Source organism: Scyliorhinus canicula, chromosome 18, assembly GCF_902713615.1.
Source record: "Scyliorhinus canicula chromosome 18, sScyCan1.1, whole genome shotgun sequence".
NCBI lineage: Eukaryota > Metazoa > Chordata > Chondrichthyes > Carcharhiniformes > Scyliorhinidae > Scyliorhinus > Scyliorhinus canicula.
The window spans coordinates 91,386,523-91,412,178 of record NC_052163.1 but is presented as its reverse complement, the minus strand read 5'-3'; the positions used below and the strand labels follow the sequence as shown (position 1 = coordinate 91,412,178).

General features: G+C 45.6%; 1 protein-coding gene across 3 annotated transcripts in view; it reads left to right on the top strand.

Moving 5' to 3' along the window:
• The window catches only part of sema6bb (sema domain, transmembrane domain (TM), and cytoplasmic domain, (semaphorin) 6Bb), a 708,346-nt gene that overhangs the window by 643,648 nt on the left and 39,042 nt on the right, over positions 1–25,656 (top strand). For all 3 annotated transcript variants that reach the window (XM_038777178.1, XM_038777180.1, XM_038777179.1), the window contains one exon: positions 18,170–18,349. In XM_038777178.1, the coding sequence (XP_038633106.1) occupies positions 18,170–18,349 (180 nt within the window). The remainder of the gene's footprint in view (positions 1–18,169; positions 18,350–25,656) is intronic.

Here is a 25,656-nt window from a genome sequence, read left to right as displayed (position 1 = left end):
TGTATTGAGCTGCTGGTGCTCCATAATCTGTCCTGTAAACAGTGCAGCGGGGAAACACAGTTGTTTCTGAGATGCGGTCATGGCTCCAAGTTACCAGGCAGGCTATCAAAGCAAAAGTATTCGTCGCCATGGAGGACCAGCTGACTGCAGACTGAAAAATAGAAGCTGGTTTACGTTTGCCCACAGCAGGAGAGGAAATAGGCCTGTAAGAGTGTCTATCTCATCCAACAGAGGTTTTGGCACCATCTTACTGGTGTTAATGTTGTGTACGGTGCTACCACCATAGTAAGGTAGCTTCCAGTCACTGCAGCATTCATGTCTTTAAATATACTGAATACAGGGAAAAGAGACATTCACGTTTCTTTCTGCAGTCTGCCTAATATACACAAGTACAATAATGTAGGGAGTATGGGACTGGACTTGTAGTCCGGAGACCTGAACTAATAATTCAGAGGACGGAAGCTCAAATTCTACCACGGCACTTTAAATTCAGTTTAAATATGGAAATAGAATGCTTGTACTGGCAAAGCTGACTCACTAATGTCCTTCAGCGAAATACATATGCTTACGTGATCACGTTAATGTGCCCTCTGAGAAAGCTACTGAATTGTGCAGGGCAACAAATGCCAACGACGCCTACATATCGAGAATGAACAAGAATTAAGTTGATCCCGTCATTGTACGGCTGTCACAGGTGGTGCTATAAGACCATAAGACATAGGAGTGGAAGTAAGGCCATTCGGCCCATCGAGTCCACTCCACCATTCAATCATGGTTGATTTCGACTCCATTTACCCGCTCTCTCACCATAGCCCTTAATTCCTCGTGAAATCAAGAATTTATCAATTTCTGTCTTAAAGACACTCAATGTCCCGGCCTCCACCGCCCTCTGTGGCAATGAATTCCACAGACCTACCACTCTCTGGCTGAAGAAATTTCTCCTCATCTCTGTTCTAAAGTGACTCCCTTTTATTCTAAGGCTGTGCCCCCGCGTCCTAGTCTCCCCTGCTAATGGAAACAACTTCCCTACGTCCATCCTATCCAAGCCATTCATTATCTTGTACGTTTCTATTAGATCTCCCCTCAACCTCCTAAACTCCAATGAATATAATCCCACGATCCTCAGACGTTCATCGTATGTTAGGCCTACCATTCCTGGGATCATCCGTGTGAATCTCCGCTGGACCCGCTCCAGTGCCAGTATGTCCTTCCTGAGGTATGGGGCCCAAAATTGCTCACAGTATTCTAAATGGGGCCTAACTAGTGCTTTATAAAGCCTCAGAAGTACATCCCTGCTTTTATATTCCAAGCCTCTTGAGATAAATGACAACATTACATTTGCTTTCTTAATTACGGACTCAACCTGCAAGTTTACCTTTAGAGAATCCTGGACTAGGACTCCCAAGTCCCTTTGCACTTTAGCATTATGAATTTTGTCACCTTTTAGAAAATAGTCCATGCCTCTATTCTTTTTTCCAAAGTTCAAGACCTCGCACTTGCCCACGTTGAATTTCATCAGCCACTTCTTGGACCATTCTCCTAAACTGTCTAAATCTTTCTGCAGCCTCCCCACCTCCTCAATACTACCTGCCCCTCCACCTATCTTTGTATCATCGGCAAACTTGGCCAGAATGCCCCCAGTCCCGTCATCTAGATCGTTAATATATAAAGAGAACAGCTGTGGCCCCAACACTGAACCCTGCGGGACACCACTCGTCACCGGTTGCCATTCCGAAAAAGAACCTTTTATCCCAACTCTCTGCCTTCTGTCTGACAGCCAATCGTCAATCCATGTTAGTACCTTGCCTCGAATACCATGGGCCCTTATTTTACTCAGGAGTCTCCCGTGAGGCACCTTGTCAAAGGCCTTTTGGAAGTCAAGATAGATAACATCCATTGGCTCTCCTTGGTCTAACCTATTTGTTATCTCTTCAAAGAACTCTAACAGGTTTGTCAGGCACGACCTCCCCTTACTAAATCCATGCTGACTTGTCCTAATCCGACCCTGCACTTCCAAGAATTTAGAAATCTCATCATTAACGATGGATTCTAGAATTTTGCCAACAACCGAGGTTAGGCTAATTAGCCTATAATTTTCCATCTTTTTTCTTGTTCCCTTCTTGAACAGGGGGGTTACAACAGCGATTTTCCAATCCTCTGGGACTTTCCCTGATTCCAGTGACTTTTGAAAGATCATAACTAACGCCTCCACTATTTCTTCAGCTATCTCCTTTAGAACTCTAGGATGTAGCCCATCTGGGCCCGGAGATTTATCAATTTTCAGACCTTTTAGTTTCTCTAGCACCTTCTCCTTTGTGATGGCAACCATATTCAACTCTGCCCCCTGACTTTCCTGAATTGTTGGGATATTACTCATGTCTTCTACTGTGAAGACTGACGCAAAGTACTTATTAAGTTCCTCAGCTATTTCCTTGTCTCCCATCATTAGATTACCAGCGTCATTTTGGAGTGGCCCAATGTCTACTTTTGCCTCTCGTTTGTTTTTAATGTATTTAAAGAAACTTTTACTAACATTCCTAATGTTACTGGCTAGCCTACCTTCATATTTGATCCTCTCCTTCCTTATTTCTCTCTTTGTTATCCTCTGTTTGTTTTTGTAGCCTTCCCAATCTTCTGACTTCCCACTACTCTTTGCCACATTATAGGCTCTCTCTTTTGCCTTGATGCATTCCCTGACTTCCTTTGTCAGCCATGGCTGCCTAATCCTCCCTCTGATAACCTTTCTTTTCTTTGGGATGAACCTCTGCACTGTGTCCTCAATTACTCCCAGAAACTCCTGCCATTGCTGTTCTACTGTCTTTCCCACTAGGCTCTGCTTCCAGTCGATTTTCGTCAGTTCCTCCCTCATGCGCCTGTAATTACCTTTATTTAACTGTAAAACCTTTACATCTGATTCTACCTTCTTTCTTTCAAATTGCAGACTGAATTCTACCATATTATGATCACTGCTTCCTAAGTGTTCCCTTACTTTAAGATCTTTTATCAATTCTGGCTCATTACATAACACTAAGTCCAGAATAGCCTGTTCCCTCGTGGGCTCCATCACAAGCTGTTCCAAAAAGCCATCCTGTAAACATTCAATGAATTCCCTTTCTTTGGGTCCACTGGCAACATTATTTACCCAGTCCACCTGCATATTGAAGTCCCCCATGATCACTGTGACCTTGCCTTTCTGACATGCCCTTTCTATTTCGTGGTGCATTTTGTGCCCCTGGTCCTGACCACTGTCAGGAGGCCTGTACATAACTCCCATTATGGTTTTTTTTGCCTTTGTGGTTCCTCAACTCTACCCACACAGACTCCACATCGTCTGACCCTATGTCGTTTAGTGCTATTGATTTAATTTCATTTCTAATTAACAAGGCAACCCCGCCCCCTCTACCCACCTCTCTGTCTTTTCGATAGGTTGTAAATCCCTGGATGTTTAACTGCCAGTCCTGAACCCCCTGCAACCACGTCTCTGTGATGCCTACCACATCATACCTGCCAGTCACAATCTGGGCCACAAGCTCATCTACCTTGTTCCGTACACTGCGGGCATTTAAATATAGCACCTTTAATTCCCTATTGACTGTCCCTTTTTGTTTTCTTAGTGTGGTGGACCTTGGTTTACTGAGCCTTTCCATACACTGTCATATTTTGTGAGATGGGGACTATCGTAACCTCTCCTGAGCTCTGTCTTTTCGTGATTTTTTGTAATCCTAAGCAGCTACGCTTCCCACTGATTCCTTCACCTCTTGGTTCCCTGACTTTCCCTTCCCCCCCAATCTCTAGTTTAAAGTCCTATTGTCCACCCTATTTACTCTTTTCGCCAGAACACTGGTCCCAGCTCGGTTCAGGTGGAGACCATCCCAACGGTATAGGTCCCCCGTGTCCCAAAACTGATGCCAGTATCCCATGAAAAGGAACCCCTCTTTCCTACACCACTCTTTCAGCCACGTGTTAACTTCCCTTATTCTTGCCTCCCTATGCCAATTTGCACGTGGCTCGGGCAGTAATCCGGAGATTATGACCCTTGAGGACCTGTTTTTTAATTTGAATCCTAACTCTTTATAATCTCTAAACAGGTCCTCTTTCCTAGACTTGCCTAAGTTGTTGGTACCGACATGGACCACAACAACTGGATCTTCTTTTTCCCTCTCCAATATCCTTTCAAGCCGGTCAGAGATGTCCCGCACCCTAGCACCGGGCAGGCAACATACCATGCGGGACCCTCTATCCTGCTCACAAAGGATACTATCTATCCCTCTGATAATAGAATCCCCTACAACTACAACTTGCCTATTTACTTCCTCCCCTTGAATGGCCTGCTGAACCATGGTGCCTTGGTCAGCTGACTCATCCTTCCTGCAGCCCTGTTCGCCATCCACACAGGGAGCAAGTGCCTCGTACCTGTTGGACAGGGTCAAGGGCTGAGGCTCCTGAGTTCCTGACTGCTGGTTCCCTTTACCTGCCTGACTTGCAGTCACACCCTGCTGTCCCTGGCCACTGGCAGGATTTAAACTATTTACTCTGACAGGTGTGACTGCCTCCTGAAACAAAGTGTTCAGGTAAGCCTCCCCCTCCCGGATGTGCCTCAGTGTGTGAAGCTCAGACTCCAGCTCATCAACTCTGAGCCGGAGTTCTTCGAGCAGCCAACACTTACTGCAGATGTGGTCGCTGCAGCTCGCAATGGGATCTGCCAGCTCCCACATCAAGCAGCTTAAGCACATCACCTGACCAGCCATCTCTAATTAATTAATTTGTTTAATTTAAGTTTACGAGTTTTAAATTTGGGGCAGATTGGTTATCAACCAATCAGATCATAGCTTCCCTCTGATGTCACTTTTGAAAAAAAAGTGGAAAACAGGAAGTTACCGTTAGGTCTGTATACTCACCCAGAGACTGCTCCTCCTCCTCTGAACGGCTCCCGAAACTAGGCCTCGATCCCCGGGTTAAAATGAGTTTTTATACTCACCCAGAGACTGCTCCTCCTCCTCTGAACGGCTCCCGAAACTAGGCCTCGATCCCCGGGTTAAAGTGAGTTTTTATACTCACCCAGAGACTGCTCCTCCTCCTCTGAACGGCTCCCGAAACTAGGCCTCGATCCCCGGGTTAAAGTGAGTTTTTATACTCACCCAGAGATTGCTCCTCCTCCTCTGAACGGCTCCCGAAACTAGGCCTCGATCCCCGGGTTAAAGTGAGTTTTTATACTCACCCAGAGACTGCTCCTCCTCCTCTGAACGGCTCCCGAAACTGGACCTCGATCCCCGGGTTAAAGTGAGTTTTTATACTCACCCAGCGCTGTCACTCGAGAACAGCCCCTTCACAAACCACTTTCAACTTACGCTGACCGCACTGCACGTATGCAAATGTCCCCGGAACAGCCAATCGGAAGCTCTGCTCTGCTGCCCTCTGCTGGATGCTTGACTTCCGTCGAACTCCTCGGGTCACTGATGCAGGTGCACCTTCAACTTACGCTGACCGCACTGCACGTATGCAAATGTCCCCGGAACAGCCAATCAGAAGCTCTGCTTTGCTGCCCTCTGCTGGATGCTTGACTTCCGTCGAACTCCTCGGGTCACTGATGCTGGTGCACCTTCAACTTACGCTGACCGCACTGCACGTATGCAAATGTCCCCGGAACAGCCAATCAGAAGCTCTGCTCTGCTGCCCTCTGCTGGATGCTTGACTTCCGTCGAACTCCTCGGGTCACTGATGCAGGTGCACCTTCAACTTACGCTGACCGCACTGCACGTATGCAAATGTCCCTGGAACAGCCAATCAGAAGCTCTGCTCTGCTGCCCTCTGCTGGATCGAGTCTAGTATTCTTCACAACTTCCACTTGCAAGAACACAATAAATGGAAGCAGGATTAGACTGTCGAGGCTGCTCTGCCATTCAGTACAATCATGGTTGATCTTGGGCTTCTTCTGCATTTTCCCTCCCACTCTCCATATTCTTTAATTCCCTTAGAGGCCAAAAGTACATCTATCTCAGCTTTAAATTAATTCAACGATGGACATCAACAACTGGTCTATGCGAAGTTTGCACATTCTCCCTGCATTGGCGTCAGTTTCCTTCGGGTGCTCCTGGTTTCTCCCACACTCCAATGATATGCAGGTTAGATGAATTGGCCATGCTAAAGTTCCCCTTAGTGTCCAAAGGTTAGGTGGGGTTACGGGGATAGGGTGGGGGAGTGGGCCTGAGTGCGGTTCTTTTCAGGAGTGTCGGTGCAGACTCGATGGGCCGAATGCCCTCCTTCTGCACTGTAGATATTCTATAACCCTCTGGGGTAGAGAATCACAAAGATTCACAACCCTTTCAGTGAAGTAATTTCTCCTCATCGCAGTCTTAAACGATTGTCTCCTTAATCAGAGACTGCTCTCCCACGTTTAAGATTCCCCAACCAGTGAAAATAAGCTCTCGGCATCCACCCAATTGAGCCGCTTCAGGATCTTGTATGTTTCAATGAGGTCACCTCTCATTCTTCTGAATCCCAGAGAATGGAGGCCTAATTTACTCAGCCTCTCTTCATAGACAACCTCCTCAACCGAGGGACAGACCTTTTGAACCGTTGCTGTACCGATGTAAGTATATCGCTCCTTAAATGTGGAGACCGAAACTGCACACAGTACAGTGCACTCCTCTTCTTATATTTCACTGCTCGTGAATGCATCAAAATGCTGACCATCAAGTGATGGGCGTTGTAACTTTGAAAGGTTTGGATGATTGACACATTTATTGCCCTGTCGTGAAATAACATTTTTGAAACAAAGTGGAAAGCTATGAATGAATGATTTTTATTATTTTTTTACACATCCTATTGTCACATAAGAACATAAGAACATAAGAACTAGGAGCAGGAGTAGGCCATCTGGCCCCTCGAGCCTGCTCCACCATTCAATTAGATCATGGCTGATCTTTTGTGGACTCAGCTCCACTTTCCGGCCCGAACACCATAACCCTTAATCCCTTTATTCTTCAAAAAACTATCTATCTTTACCTTAAAAACATGTAATGAAGGAGCCTCAACTGCTTCACTGGGCAAGGAATTCCATAGATTCACAACCCTTTGGGTGAAGAAGTTCCTCCTAAACTCAGTCCTAAATCTACTTCCCCTTATTTTGAGGCTATGCCCCCTAGTTCTGCTGTCACCCGCCAGTGGAAACAACCTGCCCGCATCTATCCTATCTATTCCCTTCATAATTTTAAATGTTTCTATAAGATCCCCCCTCATCCTTCTAAATTCCAACGAGTACAGTCCCAGTCTACTCAACCTCTCCTCATAATCCAACCCCTTCAGCTCTGGGATTAACCTAGTGAATCTCCTCTGCACACCCTCCAGCGCCAGTACGTCCTTTCTCAAGTAAGGAGACCAAAACTGAACACAATACTCCAGGTGTGGCCGCACTAACACCTTATACAATTGCAACATAACCTCCCTAGTCTTAAACTCCATCCCTCTAGCAATGAAGGACAAAATTCCATTTGCCTTCTTAATCACCTGTTGCACTTGTAAACCAACCTTCTGTGACTCATGCACTAGCACACCCAAGTCTCTCTGAACAGCGGCATGCTTTAATATTTTATCGTTTAAATAATAATCCCGTTTGCTGTTATTCCTACCAAAATGGATAACCTCACATTTGTCAACATTGTATTCCATCTGCCAGACCCGAGCCCATTCACTTAACCTATCCAAATCCCTCTGCAGACTTCCAGTATCCTCTGCACTTTTCGCTTTACCGCTCATCTTAGTGTCATCTGCAAACTTGGACACATTGCCCTTGGTCCCCAACTCCAAATCATCAATGTAAATTGTGAACAATTGTGGGCCCAACACGGATCCCTGAGGGACACCACTAGCTACTGATTGCCAACCAGAGAAACACCCATTTATCCCAACTCTTTGCTTTCTATTAATTAACCAATCCTCTATCCATGCTACTACTTTACCCTTAATGCCATGCATCTTTATCTTATGCAGCAACCTTTTGTGTGGCACCTTGTCAAAGGCTTTCTGGAGTTTAAGTTTAAGTCCACCTTAAGTTTTATTAGTTTTATAGTGTATGCAGTGGGTCAGCGGACATAGAAGTACCACAGCTTGACTTAGAGAGCATGAGTGGCCATGGGGGAGTGGAGGGGTATAGCTTGGTGTGAGGGCATGAGGGTCATCAGGAACGGCATAACTTGGCATTGGGGATATGAGGTGTCATAATAATAATAATCGCTTATTGTCACAAGTATGCGTCAACAAAGTTACTGTGAAAAGCCCCTAGTCGCCACATTCCGGCGCCTGTTCAGGGAGGCTGGTACGGGAATTGAACCCGCTCTTCTGCCATTGTTCTGCATTACAAGCCAGTTGTTTAGCCCACTGTGCTAAACCAGCCCATGGGTGGACAGAGCATAGTTTGGCATTGCTGGGGCATGAGGAGCATGTGTAGGGGGGGTGGGGGGGGGGGGGGGGAGAAGGGAGTGAGGGCCTTTCTGTTTATATTTTAACTGGGACAAAGTCCCACAGCACCAAAGTGGGCCATTTAAACAGCCCACATTCGCCAGCCCCTGTGGCTGCCTTCAAACCTTTTTCCAGACCTGCACTATGTGCCCAACCCCAATAATGAAGATTCCCAACCTTGGACACTTACCTCTGAGGCGGGCAGGCTGAGTCAGAAATTACCTGGACTCACCCTATCCACCACGTGAAATTCCTCCCAACTCCCAACTTTTCCTTAACTCCCTGCTAGAATCCATCCAGTTAAGCCTCCATCCTTCTTACAGCAGCAAAATTGTCTGAAATAAAGCCATGAACAGTGCCCACCATTGATTCGGACTAATGTGTTTTACCCATCCTCATTTTCCTCGACATCCCTGAGGTGGAACAACTAGTCCTATCAGAGATGCCCTTTGCCTTGTTCTTCTCCTATTTAACCAAATGTAGCAAAACTTTTCCAGTGAAACCTTCTCCTCCCGCTCCTGAAACTTAATCCAGTCTTAGCTCCCCATCCTTTTCCTCACTGACATGTCTGCCAACATTGAGCCAACATTAACATCAATGATATCCAGTTCTTCATCTTGATCACATCACCCAACCCCTCTATACAGTTGTTATCTGGCATCCAGCGTTAAATGCGTCTTAACTTCCTCCAATTCAACTTTTGGTAATATTGAAGCCAGCGTTGATTCCACCTCTTTCCCTGGGCGCTCTCTCTGGCGGCACCACATTGTTTGTGACTGCAGCAATCTGTCCAATCCTGGACTGAGCTACAGACTCCATATCGTTCCATCAGAAAGACCAGTTCCACATCCATTCCACCACTCCACTGCGGAAACATTTACACATGCCTTCAACACTGCATGGCTACTCTGATGCTCTCCTTACAGATTTCCAATCTTCAACCCTCCATAAGCTCCAATTTATCCGCTGTCAATTGGTAGTATCCTATGCTGCACTCTATCACGTTCATCCACCAACCCAACCCTTGCTGACCGACAGTAGTTCCTCAGATCGCCTGTTATTGTTTCAAATCCTCGTCCTTATCTTTAACTCCTTCCGTTGCTTCACGTTACCCCCCCCCTCCACTTCTGTGTCTTACTAAAAGGCCCATATTCCCCTCCTCAGAAGCCATACCCCCAACCAAACATTAGGTCCCACCATCTAACTGCTCCATCTTCCTGCACGCCTATCTCTGAAGCACATTGGGGTTGTATATTTCAGGCATAAAATGAAAGTTGGTGTTGTTGCGTGTTATGCCCTGGGTTTGCAGGGTGTGGGTGACCTTCAGGAACAGGGTGACACTCCACAAGAGTCAAAGTTGTGAAGTAATTCTCAGTTACAGTGCGTTCTTGAGAGACACCGCACTCAGTAATCAATACAGCAATATCAGTGAATTGTCTAATCTTAAGCAGGCCAATAAGAGGACTTGGCAGGTAAGCAAAGCATTGTCTTTTTTTTAGGTGTAACATTCACGAAGTCAGAGAAGAATAAGCTATCATAGGATTGTAATACTGACCCCTAGTGTCATTTCAGGTAACAGCACCTTCAAGCACAAATGCCGGAGAATGGATTAAATATCTAACACGTGCCTTTCCAATTGATTACAGTTCCTGGAAAGTAATAAAGTTTTACTTTCTGACACCTTATTTAAAACAAATCCATACTTGTGCTTCAGAGACGCATGTCCATTTTGTCATGTTGTCCCAATCTCAGATTTGCTATCTTTAGACTATTTTCGGGGAGATTCATTCACTGCTCTGCTCAAATGCTCTGCCAAATTGGTAAACAAAGACACTTTTCTTCAAATTTCTCTTGTTCTCTGATACACAATCCTATACATTCGTCCTCCTTCCATGTTTTGAGATCAAGACTTATTCCAACGCCTCCTACCTAACTCATTTTTCACAGGAACTCAGAACTCCGGTTTCCTCCCACAAGTCACAGCACGGTAGCATTGTGGATAGCACAATCGCTTCACAGCTCCAGGGTCCCAGGTCCGATTCTGGTTTCGGTCACTGTCTGTGCGGAGTCTGCACATCCTCCCCGTGTGTGCGTGGGTTTCCTCCGGGTGCTCCGGTTTCCTCCCACAGTCCAAAGATGTGCAGGTGAGGTGGATTGGCCATGATAAAATTGCCCTTTGTGTCCGAAATTACCCTTGGTGTAGGGTGGGGTTACTGGGTTATGGGGATAGGGTGGAGGTGTTAACCTTGGGTAGGGTGCTCTTTCCAGGAGCCGGTGCAGACTCGATGGGCCGAATGGCCTCCTTCTGCACTGTAAATTCCATGCAAGTCCTGAAAGACACGCTTGTTAGGTGAATTGGGCACTCTGAATTCTCCCCCTGTGTACCTGAACTGGCGCTGGAGTGTGGCGACTGGGGATTTTCACAGTAACTCATTGCAATGTTAATGTGACAATAATAAAGATTATTATTACTTTCCGGCTACATTTTCTAACCATGCTGATACATAGATACATAGAAGATAGGAGCAGGTGGAGGCCTTTTGGCCCTTTGAGCCTGCTCTGCCATTCATCACGATCGTGGCTGATCATCCAACTTAATAGCCTAATCCTGCTTTCTCCCCATAGCCTTTGATCGCATTCTCCCCAAGTGCCATATCCAGCCACCTCTTGAATATGTTCAAAGTTTTAGCATCAATTACTTCCTGTGGTAATGAATTCCACAGGCTCACCACTCTTTGTGTGAAGAAGCGTCTCCTTATCTCTCTCCGAAATAGTTTACCCTGAATCCTCAGGCTGTGACCACTGGTTCTGGACACACCTATCGTTGGTAGCATCTTCCCTGCATCTACCGTGTCTCGTCCTGTTAGAATTTTATAAGTCTCTGTGAGACCCCCCTCATTCTTCTGAACTCCAGTGAAAACAATCCCAACCTAGTCAATCTCTCTTCATACGACAGTCCCGCCATCCCTGGAATCAGTCTGCTCTCGCTGCACTCCCTCGAGAGCAAGAACATCCTTTCTCAGAGAAGGAGACGAAAACTGCACACAATACTCCAAGTGTGGCCTCACTAAGGCACTGTACTGCAGCAACACATCCCTGCTTCTATACTCGAAACCACTTGCAATGAAGGCCAACATACCATTAGCCTTCTTTACCGCCTGCTGCACCTGCATGCTTACCTTCAGCGAATGGTGCACAAGGACACCGGGTCCTGCTGCACACTCCCCTCTCCCAATTTACAACCATTCAGGTAGTAATCTGCCTTCCTGTTTTTGCTTCCAAAATGAATAACCTCACACTTATCCAAATTATATTGCATCTGCCATTGGTTTGCCCACTCACCCAATCTGTCCATATCTTGCTGTAGGATCCCTACATCCTCGTCACAATTCACCCTCCCACTAATTTGATATAATCTGCAAACTTTGAGATATTACATTTTGTTCCCTCATCCAAATCATTAATATATATTGTGAATAGCTGGGGTCCCAGCACTGATCTATGTGGTACCCCACTAGTTACTGCCTGTCAATTTGAAAAGGACCTATTAATCCCTATTCTCTGTTTCCTCACTGCCAACCAGTTTTCTATCCACCTCAATACATTTCCCCCAATCCCATGCGCTTCAATTTTGCACAATAATCTCTTACGTGGGATTTTGTCAAACACCTTCTGAAAGTCCAAATATACCACATCGACTGGCTCCCCCTTGTCGACTGTACTGGTTACCTCTTCAAAGAATTCCAACAGATTTGTCAAGCATGATTTTCCCTTCATAAATCCATGCTGACTCTGACTGATCCTGCCACTGCTTTCTACCCTGCACTTGGCCCGATGGGTCTTGGCCATTCATCATTTGTCCTCAGTAATAATGTTGAATGGAGCATTTCCCATCTAAGCAGTGCAACACACACAGTGCAAGAGGCACTGCAAGGCACAATGTTTTGTAACATCAAGCTGACCTGAAGATTTGCATTTGCCAGAAATGATCCTCCCATCTTCTCAGATCGGACAATTTTATAAAGACATGAAAGGGCTCAAAACTCTACGTGCTCCTGGAAAGTTCTGTGGATCCTTGTGCAGGTTTCTGCTGGAGTACTCAGAATTCAGATCCAGTGGTATATTCCTGGGTTGGGACCAGAGGCAATTAGTATTATGTGTCTTTAAGGGATATCAGAATGACATCACTTGAAGGGAAATGTCACATGATCCAGTCTTAATTTCACTTTTGCTTTGAACAGAGTGCAGCACAGCACAGTGAACACAGCTCTGATGTCTTCAAGGTTTATGCCTATGTATAACTTTTTTCATGTGCCTGCTCTTAATAAATGAACCCACAACATGTTTATCTAATCCCTTATGAGCGATTGCTGATTACATCATTATAATAATACAATTAGCCCAAGAGAAAATAAAGCAGCTAAGTAACTTCCAAACAATGTTCCTCTGCGGAGCGCAGTGGTTGCTGAGTGAGTGCTTGCTGAGAAGGGAAGTAAATTTTTTTTTTAAACTTACTGTTGGGGTTTCTAGCTGAATCCAGTCAGAGTGAGGGCAGAGTGACTGCTGGGTAAGTAGTAAAGATTTAAATTGTTTGCACAGGCCCATAACAGCTGATTGCTGTTCTCGTGTGGGGCGCAGTAGTTGCTGGTTAAGTGTTTTATTTTTACCTGTATTTAAGTTGGGTGGTTCCTAAACCTGAGTAATCCTTGTAGTGTCCCCCACCCTTCCACCTCCTTTAACCTAAGGGGTTGAGTGAATATCAGGAAAGCTCTTTCTTTCTTTCTTTTTCTTGTTTTTATCCGCAAGTTATCTAGGGGGGATGGCAGGGAAGGCAGTGCAATGTTGCTCCTGCAGAATGTTTGAGGTGAGGGACGGCGTCAGTGTCCCTGCTAATTTCACTTGTGGGAAGTGCACCCATCTCCACCTCCTCAGAAACCGCATTAGAGAACTGGAGCTGGAGCTGGATGAACTTCGGATCATAGATAGTAGCTTCAGGGTTGTAGTTACTCCGAAGAATCAAGATAGATGGGTGACGCTGAGAGGGGCTAGGAGGAAGCAGTCAGTGCAGGGATCCTCTGTGGTCATTCTCCTCAGTAACAAGTATACCGCTTTGGATACTGTTGAGGGGGACGACCTACCAGGAGTAAGTCACGGTGAACGGACCTTCAGCACTGAGTCCGTCCCTGTGGCTCAGAAGGGAAGGGGAAAGAGCAGGAGAGCAATAGTTATTGGGAACTCGATAGTTAGCGGGACAGATAGACAGTTCTGTGGCAACGAAAGAGACTCACGGATGGTATGTTGCCTCCCGGGTGCCAGGGTCCCGTGACGTCTGGGACCGTGTTTTCAGAATCAGTAAAGGGGAGGGGGAACAATCACAAGTCGTGGTACACATCGGTACCAACGACATAGGTAAGAGAAGGGACGGGGATTTAAAACAGGAATTTAGGGAGCTAGGGTGGAAGCTGAGAGCCAGGACAAACCATGTTGCCATCGCTGGTTTGTTGCTGGTGCCACGTGTTAGCGAGTTGAGGAACAGGGAGAGAGTGCAGATAAACACGTGGCTGCAGGGATGGTGTAGGAGGGAGGGTATCAGTTACATGGATAATTGGAGCACATTCTGGTGAAGGTGGGGCCTGTACAGACAGGATGGTTTGCACCTGAACCAGAGGGGCACCAATAATGGGAGGGAAATTTGCTACGGCTCTTCGGGTTGGGTTTAAACTAATTTGTCAGGGGGATGGGAAAATGAGCAGTAGTCCAGAAGTCAGTGTTGAGAGTAGTGAGGTACTGAGGAGGGTATCAAGGTCGCAGGAGTGTACCGGCAGACAGGAAGGTGGGTTGAAATGTGTCTACTTCAATGCAAGGAGCATCTGGAATAATTTAGGTGAACTTGGAGCGTGGATTGGTACTTGGGACTACGATGTTGTGGGCATTACGGAGACATGGGTAGAACAGGGACAGGAATGGTTGTTGGAAGTTCTGGGGTATAGATGTTTCTGCAAGAGTAGGGAAGGTGGTAAAAGAGGTGGAGGAGTAGCGTTGTTAATCAAAGATAGTTTAACAGCTGCAGAAAGGCAGTTCGAGGGGGATCTGTCTACTGAGGAAATATGGGCTGAAGTTAGAAATAGGAAAGGAGCGGTCACGTTGTTCGGAGTTTTCTATAGGCCCCCAAATAATAATAGAGATGTGGAGGAAGAAATTGCAAAACAGATTATGGATAGGTGTGGAGGTCTCAGAGTAGTTGTCATGGGTGACTTTAACTTTCCAAATATTGATTGGAACCTCTATAGGTCGAACAGTTCGGATGGGGCAGTTTTTGTACAGTGTGTGCAGGAGGGTTTCCTTACACAATAGGTGGATAGGCCGACAAGAGGTGGGGCCACATTGGATTTGGTACTGGATAATGAACCATGCCAAGTCTTAGATTTGTTTCTGGGAGAGCACTTTGGAGATAGTGACCCCAATTCGGTGTCTTTCACTATTGCAATGGAGAGGGATAGGGCCATACGGCAGGGCAAGGTTTATAATTGGGGGACAGGTAATTATGATGCGATTAGGCAAGAATTAGGAGCATAAGATGGGAACAGAAACTGTCAGGGAAAGGCACAAATGAAAAGTGCAGCTTGTTCAAGGAACAAATACTGTGTGTCCTTGATAGGTATGTCCCTGTCAAGCAGGGAGGAAATTGGCGTGTGAGGGAACCATGGTTCACAAAAGAGGTTGAATGTCTTGTCAAGAGGAAAAACGAAGCGTATGTAAGAATGAGAAAACAAGGTCCGTTGGGTCGCTTGAGGGTTACAAGGTAGCAAGGAATGAGCTGAAAGAAGTGCTTAGAAGAGCTAGGAGGGGGCATGAAAAGTCCTTGGTGGGTCGGATCAAGGAAAACCCTAAGGCTTTTTACTCTTATGTGAGAAATAAAAGAAGGGTGAGGTTAGGTTTGGTCAAAGACAGTAGTGTGAACTTGTGCATGGAGTCAGAAGAGATAGGAGAGGCATTGAATGAATACTTTTCTTCAGTGTTCACCAAGGAGAGGGGCCATGTTTCTGAGGATGAGAGTGTGATACAGGCAGGTAGGCTGGAGGAGGTAGATGTTCTGAGGAAGGATGTATTAGCAATTTTGAAAAACCTTAGGGTCGACAAGTCCCCTGGGCCAGATGGGATATGTCCTAGGATTCTTTGGGAGGCAAGGGATGAGATTTCAGAGCCTTTGGCTTTGATCATTGGGTCCTCACTGTCCACGGGGATAGTGCCAGAGGACTGGAGAGTGGTGAATGTTTTCCTCTGTTCAAGAAAGGGAATAGGAATGACCCTGGTAATTATAGGCTGGTTAGTCTTACTTCGGTGGTCGGTAAGTTCATGGAAAAGGTCCTGAAGGATAGGATTTATGACCGTTTGGAAAGATGCAGCTTAATCCGGGATAGTCAACACGGATTTGTGAAGGGTAAGACTTGCCTCACAAATTTGATTGAATTCTTTGAGGAGGTAACTAAATGTGTAGATGAAGGTAGAGCAGTTGATGTCGCATACACGGATTGCAGTAAGGCGTTTGATAAGGTTCCCTATGGTCAGCTCATGAAGAAAGTAAGGAGATGTTGGATAGAGAGAAATTTGGCCAATTGGATAAGTAACTGGCTATCACATAGAAGACAGAGGGTGGTGGTGGATGGAAAGTTTTCAGACTGGAGACCAGTTACCAGCAGTGTACCACAGGGAACAGTGCTGGGTCCTCTGCTATTTGTGATTTTTATCAATGACTTGGAGGAGAGGGCTGAAGGATGGGTCAGTAACTTTGCTGATGACACCAAGATTGGTGGAGTAGTGGATGAGGTGGAGGGATGTTGTAGGCTGCAAAGAGACATTGATAGGATGCAGAGCTGGGCCACAAAATGGCAGATGGAGTTTAACTTTGATAAGTGCGAGGTGATTCATTTTGGTAGGAAAAATTTGATTGCGAATTACAGGGTCAACGGCGGGGTTCTGAGGAATGTGGAGGAACAGAGAGATCTTGGGGTTCATGTCCACAGATCTCTGAAGGTTGCCACTCAAGTGGATAGAGCCGTGAAGAAGGCCTATAGTGTGTTAGCGTTTATCAACAGGGGGCTTGAGTTTAAGAGCCATGGGGTTGTGCTGCAACTGTACGTGACCCTGGTGAGACCACATTTGGAGTATCGTGTGCAGTTCTGGTCACCTCACTATAGGAAGGATGTGGAAGCATTGGAAAGGGTGTAAAGGAGATTTACCAGGATGCTGCCTGGTTTGGAGGATAGGTCTTATGAGGAAAGGTTGAGGGAGCTCGGACTTTTCTCTTTGGAGCGGAGGAGGATGAGAGGTGACTTAATAAAGGTTTATAAGATGATGAGGAGGATAGATAGAGTGGACGTTCAGAGACTATTTCCTTGGGTGGATGAAGCTGTTACAAGGGGGCTTAACGATAAGGTTCAAGGTGGGAGATATAGGAGGGATGTCCAAGGTAGTTCCTTTACTCAGAGAGTGGTTAGGATGTGGAATTGACTGCCTGCTGTGATAGTGGAGTCGGACACTTTAGGAACTTTCAAGCGGTTATTGGATAGGCACATGGAGCATACCAGAATGACAGGGAGTGGGATAGCTTGATCTTGGTTTCGGACAAGGTTCGGCACAGCATCGAGGACCGAAGGGCCTGTCCTGTGCTGTACTGTTCTATGTTCTCATCTTAATTAAGGATGAAATGTTCCTAGAAAACTGGTGTAAGTAGTTAGTTGTTAGGCAACTTTGGATTCAAAGGTAAGGCACTGTGTTGAGTGCACTGAATAATTTCTAAGTCTGTTTAAATCGTGCATACACACAGACATACACACACACACACAGATATATTGACACATTAATAGAAACACACATACACAGGCACACAAACACATTCGTACACGTACATACACAGACACACATACTGATGCACCCACAGATATGTATACACATACATACACAAGCACACAGACCTCCATATATAGATACACACAGATGTATATATACACACACAGTCACAAGCACACACACACGCACATATATATATATATATATATATATATATATATACACACACAGACACATACACACAGTCACAAGCATACATACACAGATGCACACACATCCAGATGCACACACAGGTGTGTATATATACACACAATTGCGAGCACACATACACACACACAGATACACAGATATATATATGCACATATAGTTACATACACTGACATGCAGATACATAAATACATGGATACACATACACGCATATATACATACACAAGTACACGGACACATACAGGTACAACCACAAATATATATACACACATGCGCAGATACATACAAACACACACAAATACTCATACACATACACACACAGATACATACACACACAGATACATTCATTCACACACATGCACACAGAGACACACACACACACACATAAATACGCAAGCTTGCAAATTACGATGAAAGATATTTCTCGCAGAAAATAGATTTGGTTGAAAATGCTGTAAAATACCACGCAGTGTTGATGAGAATGTTACGTCATCTGGCGATGGCCAACATTTGATGCTGTAACTTTATGAACAATATCTGTGTGTTTTACAGGTAGAATTAAGCTATGAGTAGGGTGTCTGTTTTATTGGGCATTCCTGGAAATCTTTTACTTTTCATCTCTACATTTCAACTGATGTTTTTCTTCATTACCTAGGGATCGACTGAACAAGGTTGTGGTGGATACAGAGGCTGGTCCCTTTAAGAATTACACAGTGGTATTCCTCGGCTCCGAAACTGGAATTATTCTCAAATTCCTTATTCGACCAACTGCAAGTACCAACCTTGTCAATCGGAGCCTATTTCTGGAACATTTTGATGCCTACAGTCCAGAGAAGTAAGTATTACTTTATTCAATTCCTACACTCAGGAAGATGTCAGTCATTAATCACAAAGAGATGAGTAAATATCAGAGGGAAGGAGAAATCTGTAACCCAATTCAGAAAGTTGAGACAGCATTTTAGCTTCTATTCTCTATCTCTTCAATGCAGCTTCTCTTTTATCACTATGTGTTATATGCATGTAATAGATCAATAGTATAACAATTATTATTCTAATGAAACTTCCTCCCTCATTCCACTTGGATACAAACAAACCACCTTTGTCTTTCACCGTCCCCCATTCTTTATTGCATTTAATTCATTCCACAGTCTCCTATTCCAACACACTCCTTCCCAAGACCTCAAAACGGTGCCACGTCTTACCTTCCTTGCTTCCTGCAACTTACAGGGTATTATCCAACTTCAGTTCATAGAATTACCTTGTCTTTTTTCTTGATCAACCCCCTTCTGCTCAGTGAACTAACAGGCCCATGTGCTTCTACCACCGCCTTTAGTGCCTGCTACAGGTGTTTCTCCATGTCCGACCACAAGATGAATGGGTCCCATCACTACATCCCTGGCTGCCTCCTCCAACATTTTGAATCACCTATGGCCTCCCAGACTTGTCGAGGCCATTTCCCTGGAGTTAACAAATAGAACACAGAAGACTAAGGTTTGCCTAATATATAGTGCCACCAGGGATGTAGCGCTTGAATGTGTCAGTGCATCACAGTATCCAATACTGTGTGCTCCCATAAGAGCGCCTTGGACATGCCAGCCTCCATGTTATAGGAGGAATATGCCAGGTCGCTCACCATAGGTGCAGGATTCAGGTGGCAACCATCACAGGGACCTCAGTGTTCTCCCGCCGAACAACTCTCCGTTATCGGAGCACAGCAGGCCATGGGACATCCTCCTATATTGTATTCAAGATCTTGCATGATCCCCTGCCCTAATCACAGTGGAGGCTTTGCCTGCTTGGTCACAATGGGTGGGTTCCTCCTGCCACTTGGGTATGTTTTCCACTGTCTCTGGATCTGGCCAGCCAGGATCTACAGGTCCAGGTCACTGAAGCAGGCACTGCTCCTCCCACTACATCTCCACTTGACCTCCTCTGTGATATTCTGATTTAAAATAAAACATGGACCTGCCATCTTCGATTGGTCTCACATGTAACATACGTCTGTTTACAAGCATGAACTATGTTCTCTAGCTCAGCAATGCACTGAAGTTGGGGGCTTGGAGAGGGGGAGGAAGGGCTGCACTAATGTAGGGTGGCTGGCATCTAGCCCTGTCGCTCAGCTGGCATGGTGTGCTCTTCGAATTATCATAGAATTTACACTGCAGAAGGAGGCCATTCAGCCCATCAGGCCTGCACCGGGCGTTGGAAAGAGCACCCTACTTAAGCCCACACCTCCACCCTATCCCAGTAACCCCACCTAACCTTTTTTTTGACACTAAGGGCAATTTAGCATGGCCAATCCACCTAACCTGCACATCTTTGGGCTCAGTAAGAAGTCTTACAACACCAGGTTAAAGTCCAACAGGTTTGTTTCAAACACGAGCTTTCGGAGCGCAGGAGCTGCGCTCCGAAAGCTCGTGTTTGAAACAAACCTGTTGGACTTTAACCTGGTGTTTCAAGACTCCTTACTGTGCTCAACCGAGTCCAATGCCGGCATCTCCACATCTTTGGACTGCGGGAGGAAACTGGAGCACCCGGGGAAAACCCACACAGATACTGGGAGAATGTGAAGACTCCGCACAGACAGTGACCCAAGGCAGGAATCGAACCTGGGAGCCTGGAGCTGTGAAGCAACAGTGTTAACTACTGTGCTACCCCTTGGGGACAAGCTACCCTGTTGCTCACTCAAAGTCACAGTGGTCTACCGTGACAGTGTGTGGTTGTGAGGATCATGGCAAAGGTTCCATTGCATGATCGCACTCTATGAGAAAGATGGAGAGAGGATAGTTGGAAGTAAAAAGGTTCTGCATGTGCGATCAGTCATCCCCTGAAGCATTATGATAATCTGATTGATGGAGTGTCATGAGCAACTGATGCTGATGGTAGCATCCTGTGATGTTTTTTCAGCCTTGATGCAGTCGAGCATGCTTCTTCATTGCAGCGTGAACAGGCAGCAGTAATCTCAACATTTTTTTGCCGAAAGCCCACGTTGGGCCATCTCTTCCGGAGCCAGCAACCAGTTGGACAAATATTAGCTAGTATTTACCTGACTCCACTGATCAACATCTCTGTCCCGGACATGCAGCAGCTCTATCATCTACATTTTGTATCATAGCAGGAACTCCTCACAGATCCTTCTTCTATCCTACACCCAAGACATGTTCCCCATGCAGGACCCGCCTCCACATCGCTACTCCTTTCTGGGTTGGCAAAGCTGACACCGTCCCGCTGTATAAATATAAGTCGGCATTTTTCAAAAAATGGTTTGAAGCCGCTTGGTGATGGGAAATCAAAACCTTTGTTTATCGGACTCCTCAAAAATATTAGAGGTGGCAACAGTCCAGAGAAAATTGCAGCAATGAGGAGAGATTGGATGGGCTTGGGTTGTTTCATTTAGAACGGAGGAGGCTGAGGGGTGACCTAATCGAGGAGTGCAAAATTATGAGGGGTAGACAGGAAAGACTTCTTTCTCTGAGCCAAGGGGCAATCCCTCGGGCTTAAATCGTAATTTAAGAAGATTGGTGGAAGGATTATAGGGAACATGAGGAAAATCTTATGCACCCTGGGGGTGGCGATATCTGGGGTTCACTACCTAAATTGTTAGTTGAGGCTGAATTGTTCAACTAATTTACAAGGCAGCTGGATCTGCGCCTAAAATGCTATAACCTGCAAGGCTACAGACCAGGTACTGGATAACGGAATTAAAATGAGCGGCTAGTTTCTTTTTTTGGCGAGTGCAGACAGTGAGCAGCACAGTAGCACAGTGGTTAGGACAATTGCTTCATAGCTCCAGGGTCCCAGGTTCAATTCCCAGCTTGGTTCACTGTCTGTGCGGAGTCTGCACGCTCTCACCGTGTCTGCATGGGTTTCCTCCGGGTGCTCCGGTTTCCTCCCACAGTCCAAAGATGTGAAGGGTCAGGTGGATTGGCCATGATAAATTGCCCTTAGTGTCCAAAAAGATTGGGCGGGGTTACAGGAATAGGGTGGAGGCACGGGCTTAAGTGGGGTGCCCTACCAAGGGCCGGTGCATATTCGATGGACCAAATGACTTCCTTCTGCACTGTAAATTCTATGATTCTATGATGAACTGATTGGCCTCTTTCTGCACTGTCATCTTTCTATGGTTCTATGGTTCAACAGTATTGCTGCTTAAAAGCTAAAATGTATGGTGGGAAGGCAAGCAGTGAGGATGACATAAGAGTCCACAGAGGGATATTGGCAGGTTAGGTACGTGGGGTGTGGGTCAGCGATATGGTAGAGTTTCTCAGTCTGGAAAAAATCAAGTTCGCTCGAAGAGGATCAATACAGGGATTTGCCTGGAGTTGGCGGCCGTTCACCGATTTCTTTAACAAAAACTGAATGTCAGCAGGAAGGGGGAGAAAGGGAAAAAGGGGGGAGGGAGGAAAATAGGAGGCATGGAAATGTTAAATATGGACAGGGAATTTAGTATACGGGTAATTGGGGATAGGGTGGGAGAAGTAGGGTACGTGGTCTATTGTTTGTTGTTATTTTAGGGGATATTTTGTGCATCGACCCCTGTGGTTGTTTTAGAAATGATAATATGTTAAATTGTGAAAATTATAAATGCGCCAATAAAATATTTTCTAAAACAAACATTAGGTGAGTGGGAAAAAACTTGGCAAATGAAACGTAATGTAGGAAAATGTGAAGTTATGCACATTGGTAGGAAAAATAAAGGAGCTGAGTATTATTTAAATGGAGAAAGACTGCAGAAAACTACAACACACAGAGATATCCTCGTGCATAAATCACAAAAGCTAGTATGCAAGTTCAGCAGGCAATTGGGAAGGCAAATGGAATGTTGGCCTTTATTTTAAAGTGAATGGAGTGTAAAATAGGGAAGTTCTGCTGAAACGATACAAGACACTAGTTAGCTCCCACCTGAAATACTGTGAACAGTTTTGGTCTTCTTATCTAAGGAAAGGTATGTATACTGACATTGGAAGCAGTCCAGAGAAGGTTCACGACATTGATCCTGGGTATGGTGGGATTTTCTTATGAGGAAAGATTGAGCAGGTTGCGCCTGTATTGGTTGGAGTTTAGAAGAATAAAAGGTGACCTTGTTTAGACAGCAAGGATTCTCAGGGGCCTGACAGGTTAGATGCTGATGTTTCCCCTTATGGGAGAGTCTAGGACCAGAGGGTACAATCTCAGAGTAACGGGTTGCCAATTTCAGACAGAGATGAGGAGGAATTTCATCCCTCAGAGGGTACTGAATCTATGGAATTCTTTACCACAGACAGCTGTATAGGTTGGGCCATTAAGTATGTTCAAGCCTGAGGTAGACAGATTTTTCATCAAGGGAATCAAGGGTTATGGGGGGATAAGGTTGGAAAGTGAGTTGAGGATTACATCAGCCATGATCTCAATAAATGGGGGAAGCTGACTCAATGGGCCGAGTGTCCTAGTTCTGCTCCTACATCTTATGGTCTTATGGAACCAAAGGTGAAATAGGACATTGAATAGAAAAGTAGTTAGAAAGTGGGACAGAAAAACATTGGACTTACCGTCTTCTGGTTGGAGAGAGTTAAGTTGCAGAATGCCTCTGGGAGCAATCCTAAATCCCAGCTAATCTTCATGGATGATCTAGTTGAGAGGTATTTATTAATAGGCCGGCTAAATTTGCAGATGATACAAAATTATGTGAAATATCACCAGTTACCACGCAGGAAAAACTGGGACGATTACACACTTGCACATTGTAATGCACTGCATGAGTTTGCAAACGATGAGTGATTGCAAGCACATGGGAAATTACTTTCGGCTCCATTCTAAATGGTTGAACGAGTATTATACATCTCAGTTTGATAACAAAATCAGGGCGATATCAATTCTGCTCCCTGCTCTATGTTGTTTGTTAATCTGAGGCAGGCTATGACTGCAAAAATTAACCTGAGTGTGCCTGGGGCTAGCAACAGGAAAAGGATTTGGCTTCTGGTGGCTACCCTTGGCCCTGCAGAAAAGTTTGCGTGAGAGTAAGTTTAGACAGTAATCTTTTCCGCAGTCAAATATCCTGCCAGCACCCTATATACAGGCTCACGCCAAAAAACATTTTCACTTCTGCAAAATACCAAATAACGTCCAACATTCCTGAACCCTACCCTGACAAGAGTCAGCGGGCAATGGAAACTAGACAGGGAAGGAGTCACACATCAAATGGAATCACATTTGCTGACCATCATTCAGCACGCCCGTCATTGAGTTCCATTTAAATCCATCGAGCTGAACATGCAACAGGTGACGGAGGCAGTACTACCTGTTTTCCATCTCTGCCCCCCCCCCCCCCAAATTCAACCCCTTCCCAGTGCCTTCAGAAGTGGACCCACGGCGAAGAATCATTGAAACGACTACACGATGACATCAATAAGTTCCATCCCACCATCAGACTCACAATGGACTTCTTTCCAGAATCGGTTGCATTCTTGGACACACTCATCTCCATCAAGGACGGTCACCTCAGCACTTCGCTTTACCGCAAGCCCACGGATAAGCTCACGATGCTCCACTTCTCCAGCTTCCACCCTAAACACAGTAAAGAAGCCATCCCCGATGGACAAGCCCTCTGTATACACAGGATAGACGAGGAGGAGCATAACAGACATCTACAGACGTCGAAAGATGCCCTCGTAAGAACAGGATATGGCGCTCGACAGCTCCAATGTGCCATAGCAAAAAACCGCATCGACCTCCTCAGAAGACAAACACGGGACACAACCGACAGAGTACCCTTCGTCGTCCAGTACTTCCCCGGAGCGGAGAAACTACGACATCTTCTTCGTAGCCTTCAACACATCATTGATGAAGTTGAGCATCTTGCCAAGGTCATCACCACACCCCCACTACTTGCCTTCTAACAACCGCGCAACCTCAAACAGACCATTGTTTGCAGCAAACTATCCAGTCTTCAGAACAGCGATCACGACACCACACAACCCTGCCATGGCAATCTCTGCAAGACGTGCCAGATCATCGGCATGGGTACCACCATTACACGCCAGAACACCACCCACCAGTACGTGGTACATACTCGTGTGACTCGGCCAACGTTGTCTACCTCATACTCTGCAGGAAAGGATGTCCCAAGGCGTGGTACATTGGCGAGACCATACAGACGCTGCGACAACAGATGAACGGACATCGCACGACAATCGCCAGGCAGGAATGTACCTTTCCAGTCGGTGAACACTTGAGCAGTCAAGGGCATTCAGCCTCTGATTTTCGGGTAAGTGTTCTCCAAGGCGGTCTTCAGGACGCGCGACAACGCAGAATCGCGGAGCAGAAACTTACCCAAGTTCGGCACACATGAGTACGGCCTCAACCGGAACCTTGGATTCATGTCGCATTATATTCACCACCCAGCATCTGGCTTGAGCTTGCGAAATCCTACCATATGTCTTGGCTTGAGACAATTCACACCTCTTTAACCTGTGATGATCCCTCTTTCCAGTTGCTCTGTCTGGACCTGTAAAGACTTAATTACCTACAAAGGCTCGCATTCTAAGTATTGTTTTGCATCATTGACTTTGTCTATATATATTTTTCTGGAACCCACCTCTTCATTCACCTGAGGAAGGAGCGGTGCTCCGCAAGCTAGTTATTCAAAACAAATCTGTTGGACTTTAACCGGGTGTTGTAACACTTCTTACTGTGCTCACCCCAGTCCAACGCTGGCATCTCCACTTCAGAAGTGGAGACAAATTGTGAAGAAAAATGAAACTCCAGCACCAGTGAGCAGTAATTTAAAGAGGTGAATAACATTCTTGAAATCATAGTCAAGAAATCACGCATAATATTAGCTGCCTGACACACACACTGTACAGAGGATATTGTGCCTAGTTTTGGTCTCTGTAATTAAGACTATCAATGATCTGGGGAAAAAGTGTAAAATGAGCAACTAAAAGTTCTGGGCTCTCTTCCAAGAACTGTGAAGGAAGGTAAGAATATTCTAGGTCTTTCTGCTTAGAGTACAGCAGATTAGAAAAGACCAACGATACAGGTATTTAAAATTGATGTTGATAGGAATTGATGGAACACAAATTACTCTTCTTCGGTCTGGATGTGCAGCAAGCTTTGAAATAAAGGTTTAAACGAGGAAATTAAGGGCAATGTATTTCAGGAGAT